The sequence below is a fragment of the Pholcus phalangioides genome, unplaced genomic scaffold (genome assembly GCF_987345545.1).
Source record: "Pholcus phalangioides strain wild (caught in Gottingen) unplaced genomic scaffold, Ppha-v1.0 ptg000042l_1, whole genome shotgun sequence".
NCBI classification, from domain to species: Eukaryota; Metazoa; Arthropoda; class Arachnida; order Araneae; family Pholcidae; genus Pholcus; species Pholcus phalangioides.
The window spans coordinates 8,531,592-8,540,014 of record NW_028301628.1 but is presented as its reverse complement, the minus strand read 5'-3'; the positions used below and the strand labels follow the sequence as shown (position 1 = coordinate 8,540,014).

Sequence of the window (8,423 nt, the reverse complement as noted above, 5' to 3'; positions counted from 1 at the left end):
AGCCCCCTGCCCAAATGATTTTTCTGGGACCTTGGGCAAAACTTATCTTGGCGTGGGAAATTCTCGAAAAATTCAACTACTCGTTTTTCTGAGGCCCTTTTTCTTGAGGTGCCCGGGTTGGCCCATGCGCTAAGACGGCTCTGGTCAGGGCTTTTGAAAATACACTAAAAATGGTATAAATATATATGTACAAATATATATATGCATTGAGTACATGTTCTTTCTCTCCCCCCCTCTTTCCGGAAAAAGTTGAAATAACGGCCCTGCTCAAAGTGATGCTGATTATGGCATGTTTTCAAAAAATCGTCATTTCAATGGGAATTATTTTGATGATGGATCAGCTTTTTAACGAAACACAATCATTTTGCCAAGAAATAGAAATGTCCCTATTTGATTGAAAAAATATGGTCATCACGTAAAAACTGTAATTTCTTGAATTTTCCCAAATAAGAATTAGACCAATCGTAGACGTCAAAACATTCAATAGAATCGAAATCCGTAGAAAAGAAGTTCGTAAGTGCTTTGATGACCTTGGACTTGTTTGTATTATGTGATTTCCGTGAAATTATGGTTTGTCATCATCCGGAGTGAAAGTTGAATCACCAATATTTTAAATCGCGCGATAGCGCTACGATCTATCGCGAATACTTCATCCAGGAAGATGTGCTCTTAACTCCGTGGATGAGAGGGATCCGTGCACGTATTTCGTTGACAACAGCTGCAAGATGCCTCTGTGTTTACGTTTCGGGGGAGGTGTAGCCAGTGCAAATGGCGAGCCCAGCAGCAGCTCCTGCTGTTGCGATCGCAGATGCAAGAAGGATCCGCACAATCCTAATCAAGTCATCCGGGACGAATCCGCCCGGAAAGACAACGGCTGCGATTCTCGCCAGACGAAAAACATTTTCAACGCCCTGCGGAGGAAGTGGCGACGACGGAACAAGAGGAAGGATCATCGGTGCTGCGACACCCGGAAGTGCTCTTGCGATACTCACGTGAATGTGTGTCAGTGCAGTGACGGAGCACGTGATTTTTGCGTAAAGCACCAACGATTAAAACCGTGGGACTCTGGATCCGAAATTTCATCCAAAGCCACTGACTCTGAGCAAGGTGCTATCAGGGATTGTAATAATGATGCTGCTGCGAGGAATGAAGCTCTAGTTGATGACAACAATGAATGTTCATGTTTCGGTTCTCCTAGCCGTCGAGCACTGAACAGCGTGACAGCAAAGGTTGTGAAGTTGAAAGCTGCAGCTTCCAGAAGCCTCTCGGATATATCCAACACTGCCAACATCTCTAGTCTGACTCACAAGACGGATTCGGAAAGCGAATTGACAAGGATGACTCCCTCGGTAGACTCCGAAAATCTGAGATCTTATTCGAATGGACTATGTTCAGAAAGTGTCGAGAACGTAGAACTGACATGCGGTATGGAAGAATCCACACCCCACTACACCACACATCCCGGCCAAAAGATCGGAAACTTGACCCAGGAGTTATACAAACTCTCCAAGTATGGTTGGTACTGGGGACCTATTAACCGTAGTGAGGCGGAATCGAAACTCGTTGACCAACCAGATGGCGCATTTCTAGTTCGCGACAGCTCGGATGACCGTTACATATTGAGCCTCAGTTTCCGTTCTTACGGCAAGACCCTTCACACGAGGATCGAGCACAGCAATGGCCTGTTCAGTTTCTATTCTCAGCCGGAACCCGAGGGACATGCTTCGATAGTTGAGCTGATAAACCAGTCCATGTGCTATTCGCAATCCGGGGTGTTCTGTTACTCGAGGAGCAGGTCGCCGGGATCGCCTTCTTTCCCGGTTAGGCTGACTAAACCCATTTCGAGGTTCACTCAGGTCCGATCGTTGCAATATTTGTGTAGATTTGTTATTAGACAATACACAAGATTCGATCATATCCAGAAGTTGCCTTTACCCGAAAGAATCAAGGGTTATTTAGAGGAAGGACACTATTGAAAAAATGATATTCAGATGAATTTTTTTTTTATTCTCTTTGAACAGAAACGGTGTAAAATTGATTCACTTTTGTTACTTGAAAGTGTGAAGTTCCTTTCGCTGAGTAATATATATCTATATATGTGCACTGTGATTAGTGTCCATTAAGTTAGTGCGGAAGTTTTTTATACGTGACAGCACTGTTTCATTTTTTTGTCTTTTGCCATTCTTAAATTTCCGAGAGTATGACAGTTGCGGTAAAATTCCCCACATTATAGAGATTGTCAATATCTAGTGCCTTTTTTTTTCTAACGCCCAACCTGATTTGCCGTCATTTTCAATAGTTATTGGTGAAACATAGTAATGACAGAAGAAATATTCTATTTCTTTAAAAATAATTTCTTCTCTTAATTTTCCAATCACACCTGAGCATTTTTAAGAAAGCTTTCTGGCAGGCATATTCTGACCGCTGGAGCTCATCGAGTCAAAGTAACAAGGTAATATGATAGGGGGAAAAAAACAAACATGAAAGCATAGTGATAAAAGTGAAATCACAAGGCAAGGTGTATGCAGCTCCATTTAAAACCTTGGTGACAAGTCATTTTATTGGAGTAACTGAAAACTTGTAAAAAACCCCAATAATCTATATATTGGGAACTAACGGGAGGTTTATCTGAGTCCTGTGCAGGGTTTAAGCTACAGTTGCATTTTTCGCAAAATGCAAAAGAAAATCGTACAATACGAAAAAAGTAACAACCACTTTCGCAAAAATGCGTACAGGAGGTACGCAATGAGTAGACGTCCAACCATCAATCATTACATTAGCATTGCAGCATTTTGCTAAAGCTTCCCTCCCCCCATTTTTGCGAAAGGAATTTTTTATCCAGTTTAAACCCTGGTCCTGTGTAGTCAAGTGGCTTGACAAGTCACCAAAGTGACTTAAAATTATATTGCCATTGGCACCCAAAATTTCCCATGTGTAATGATTAAATTATTAAAAATCAAATTATTTACCTTAATTAACCTTATATTAATTAATAAATTGATTTGAAATTATTTAGGGCCTGAAGACAATGCAAAGCTTTCGAAATTCTTGCAAGTGTTAGTGTCAACCTGGGAAAAAGTCATCAAGACCTAAAAAAAACTCGTATTTTGGCCCTTTTTTTCTGGAAAAAAATATATCCTTGACACCTAACTTCTGATTTATCAAGCTCTGGTTTACTGTGATTCTAAGAATTATGTGTTATAATCGTTCAGTTGTGTCTTTTTTTATTATGCAAGCGAGATCTTTACTCTGCCAACAATCTCGGTCTATGAGCAATGTGAGCAGCAGTTTGGGTTGAATTTAAGTAAGAAATATATAATTTTGGGTCTTATGATATTATCATTATCAAATGGTAATGCTATGACAGCCCAAGCATGTTATTTTTCGAGGAAAAATAGTCCAAGATAGTTTTTTTTCGCATACTTTTCCAGGTCTTGGCATGCTGATGTAAATTAGAAAAATTTTATGTTGGCCTCAGATTTACTGGTCAACACACTTGCTATGGTAACACAGATAATTCTTGCTTCCTATGGGCTGGCAAAAACGCTGATATTTTTATTTGATAGTGATTTAAATGAGAGACTTTTCCTTGCCTCTTCATGCAACAAAAAATTCCACTGTTTGGAATACTCTTGCAGCAATAAAAATGCAGTTCCTAGTGACCTGAGAAGTCAGGGAAAATATGAAAATATTTGATAAAAGTCAGGAAAAAAAAGCAACAAAATTTTTCCAAAATCTGGAAAGTTTAGATTTCAATTTTTTTTTCTCTGGATTTGTAGCGTAGGAAATTTTTGAGTTTTTGTCAAGGAAATTATCAAGCAGATTTTGCTGGAAACCCTTGAAATACCTTTGGACATATTGGTAGTGTATGCGACAATTTGAAGTGCTAAAAACTCTATTTTCTCTCTCGACCCTGATTCAATTGAGTAGTGACAACATTTATACAAGCATTTATTTAAATTGAAATATGTACAACTCATCCATCAATAAAGAAAATAATCTGTAAATTAATTCAAAATTTAACATAAAGTGGTCTATCATTAGGGAATGATAAGAATGGAAGGCTTAGAAAGTTTCAAGAGAATATTTTCTAAATTCTATATATGTTTTCTGAATAAGTGTAATAGAACACTGAATAAATGTATATGGAATAGGGCCAATATGTATTCTTATATTGGAAAAAAAAAAAATCTGCATGAGAGAACCTTGTGTGATAGAGACAAGACTTCTAGGTTGTTTAAGTCTTGCCTCACATCTTTACTGGTCACAAGGTACCCAAGCATGGGAATAAACACTCCTTCCCACTTCGCCCTAACCCAATTTTCTCTTCTTTCAAGCTGTGTACATCTACCACCTTTAAAGGGGATATTCTACGATTCCAGTGGCATCATGGGGGGGGGGGGGGTTAGGGAAAGGTAATAAACGGTCTTTGTCCAACATAAAAAATGATTGAGGCAACCGTTTTTAGGGGAAAGGAAAGCTTATGTTATTTCCACTTTTTTCTGATGCGGATCTGACAAATCACAACCCCGCCCTAAAGAAGTTTCACTTGAGTGCTGAAGCAAAATGAACTATCAAAACGTCACTTTTTTCCCATGCATGTTTCCAAATATGCATTTCAACGATAATAGGCCTATACCCATGAAATAAACCAGGGCTGGACAAATGCCAGGTTGCCATGGTGACTAAAAAAAAAAAATTGGTGCTGCAACTTAAAATTTTCTTTATGTAGTTACTGAATAAATGAAAACTCTACCACCAGACTTATCCTGTTGCCAAGATCTCTTCCAGTTCAACTTCATGGCAGAGTCTGGAAAAAATTATGTGTATAGTGTATCTGATTTTCAGTGCTGTCATCTATATTTCAGAAGTGAATTTTAATGATTGCATATTTGTATCGTTGTAAGTCTGCTGCTCTCTGTGACTAGAATTTTTTGTCAGGGAGATAGACTCTCATTCACATCTCACAGTTGGGAGAACCATAGAAAGCCAACCACCATCGTGGCACCGATGAGGTTTGAACTTGGGTCTCGCGATGCGAGTTCATATGATACTGATCACTACAGCAGCCTTGTGTTGTCAAATTGCAGGCTAAGAGCAGCAACATATGAAAGAGGTTCACTATGCCATAAAAAAGTAAAAAAAACCATTATTTTAGACCTCTATCTCTGGGTAAAAAGTTTTTGGCGCCTAGATTTTTTTTTTTTTTTTGCGATTTGTCCAGCCCTGAAATAAACCCAGTGACTGTCGTCTTTCTGTAACTGTTAGTTGTTGGTTTCATAAACCATATTTTATACAGCCAGTGAAAAATATATATATACCATATAATAATATTTGCGCTGTCACGACTCATCCATACACTTTTTAACAAATTACTATCATCCAAGTTCCATTATAATCGGTAAGTGTTAGCAATACAATCAAACTTCATTAAGATTTACTTCAGGGTTCCCAGTGACCTGAAAAGTCAGGGAAATGAGAAATATTTGATAAAAGTCAGAAAAGTTTCTGTGAACCCCCTCTCCTCAAAAAACAACAACAACAACACACCCCTGAAACTCAAAAAACAAAAATTAGAAATCTGGAAGGTTCAGATTTTGAATTACCTTATATACTCGTGTATAAGCCGAGTTTTTTGTGGAAAAATTCGTTCAAATAAGTGTGTGTGGTGGGGAGGGGTCGGTTTATACTCGGGTCAGTTTTTGATGAGAAAATATCGACTCCCGATCAGTAGTCATTTTTGTAGCAGTGTTTGAGAAACCAGCATTATTGGTATGGGATATGTTCAAACCCCACAGAACCGATAATGTCAAAGCCGAGGCAAAGAAATCGAAAACATCATTGGCTTTGATACCAGGTGGGCTAACGTAGATTGCACAGCCTTTAGTTGTAAGCGTCAACAAGCCTCTCGGAAACTATTTGAAAAATTTGTGGATCAAATGGATGAGTTCCGATGATAAAGAAACTACAAAAAGTGGTGCATTGAAGAAACCTGACATTGGCTTGGTGTGCCAATGGGTACATGAAGCGTAGAATTCTGTTTTCACCGAAATTATCATCCGATCCTTTAAAAAATGTTGCAACAGCAATGCGATGGACGGAACTGAATATATCCTCTTTGAAAGTGACAATGGCGATGACAGCCCAAATGAGGATAAAAACGAATATGCAGCACCCCCTATGATGATCTGATGGATTACGATGAGCTTGGCGACTCAGAGAAGAAATGGATTAAAAAGTCTGAAATAAGATTTTTTTTTCTCTGAAATGCACAGATTTTTTGGGGTCGGCTTATATATGGGTTTTCAATTTATTGTGGTTTTGGTGGTCCTGAAGTAAATGGGTCAGCTTATACACGACTATATACAGTAGTTTCTTCCGAAGTTTTGGTCGGAAAATTATCAAGCAAATTTTGCTGGAAACCCTGTAATTGCTTAATTAATTCATTTGAATTTAACAGCTGTAAATCTATTGATATTCATTCCCAGTAATTTCCTTTGCCTTCAGAAATAATGTTGGGATAATGCACAACAACTTGTAAACCCATACCAAGTTGTTCAGAGTATTTTTAAAAAGATATGCCACAAAATATATTGGGGAGGGGATGAAATAATTCTCAACATAGTATAATGAGGTAGGGATTTCACCAATTGGCACGAGTCACAGCTATTAGGATGCCACCAAAGTGCCTTGAGATCAAGCAATGGGTATAGCGAAAGATTTAAATCGCTCTAAGGCATCATGGACAGTTCTTGGGAATCCCAGTTCTGATATGTATGGCAAATAAACAAGTCGAACCATTTAAGTGTTCCTAAAATAGGAGGTGAAGTTCTGTCGTTAGTCAGTAATTATGGAAAGTTTTTCCTCTTTGTGCGACACATTTTTGTGTTTTAATGTCATTCTACAAAGCATTTGTATGTTTCTTCTTTCTCATCAATGCATTTTTTTATGTAAGCTGAAGCTTTTGCTGCATTTCTGTTCCTCTAATTAGTGTATATCTGATAGTGTTATTGTTAAACTTCACTTTCTCGTTTATTCGATTCAGAAGCATAAATAGCATTGTGGTCTCTTGTAATCATTTTTTTTTGGTGTTACGGAAAATGTTTATGACACAATCATGTTTTATTGTGAATTAATTAGCTTCCCCATGCTTTTCAATTGAGATCAGGAGATCAGGTTCCAGCTGGTTGTTTACAGATTGCAAAGGTCACACATGAAGATTACAAACATCTACATGTGTTGTCCTTGAGTGGTTTGCTGAAATTTCCTATCAATAGTGTACTCCTGTTACGAAATATTTCATAGTGAGCTAGTGTGCTATATGAACAAATGTCAAACTCAGGACTATCCACAGACGACACAAGGGACTTGCGTTGTGTCTCTTGAATTTTTCAGCAAAGGCTGTGATGCAAACAGGTTGAAAAATGGAAGAAAAGTAAAAATGATCAGCATCATATTTATTTGTTATCTTATGCAGGGCTGCCACTTGAGGGGGGGGGGGAGTAGGTGGGTTTGGTACACTGGATCAGAGAGGGCACAAATTTAACACTTAATCTTTCCTTCAACATTATGGGAGCAAGGGAGAGTGCCAAAATATTAGCTTGCCCCAGATTACGAAGCATTCAGTAGTGGCCCTAATCCTATGGTCAAAGTATGTAAGCATATGCAAACATACTTTAAAAATCAGACAGAATAACTAAATAGGAAAAAAAGGTTAGACAAATTGAAAGCCTGTATGGTGACATTGGTAAATATATACTCCTTACATAAGGAATCATTTTTTTTCCCTATGCAACCATATGGAACATTTTGTGATTTGGTGCTGTTAGCAAGAACCATAATTTAACACTGATACCAACAAAAATAAAACTTCACATTTTAATGTACAGTGAAACCTGTACAAAACAGAATGCCAACAGACTGAAATAATATTTCATTTTCGACAGATCAAAGCACTAGTTATCGAACACCGAATATCTTTTGATTCTGTTCAAAACAGGTTCTGCCTTGTAGTGTCCGTGTCTTAGACAAGTTTCATCATATAAAATTACTAGTTTTTGCATAATAAAGAATTATTTTTTCAAAAATAAATCCAGTAAAGTATGCGTTTTGCTTTTGTAAGCTGAGATACAAGTGCAATATTTCCCCATCAGATGAATGTGTATTTATTTTTTGTTTGCAATGGAAAAAAAAAAAACAATTTGAGGTTCATGAATTGTTATTTTTGAGTGTAAAATATTTGATAGTTTAGAAGCATTTTCGCACATGCGTGAACATGTAGTTATACTTAACATTAATGCAAGTAAGCTCAACCTTTTGGAAAGTGCAGACCATTTTATTGGTTTGTAAGCATGTCACTTGTCTTTAAAAATATCACGAGCTGTTTAAGGGGTCTGGAACTGCGCCACAGGTCAATTAAATTG

General features: G+C 37.7%; 1 protein-coding gene across 1 annotated transcript; it reads left to right on the top strand.

Moving 5' to 3' along the window:
• Nucleotides 1-540: 540 nt before the first annotated feature.
• Nucleotides 541-4,172, top strand: Socs44A (Suppressor of Cytokine Signaling at 44A). Its single transcript, XM_089255450.1, has one exon. It carries the CDS (start codon nt 726-728, stop codon nt 1,974-1,976), a length of 1,251 nt encoding a protein of 416 aa, XP_089111576.1. The 5' UTR covers nt 541-725; the 3' UTR covers nt 1,977-4,172.
• Nucleotides 4,173-8,423: the final 4,251 nt, after the last annotated feature.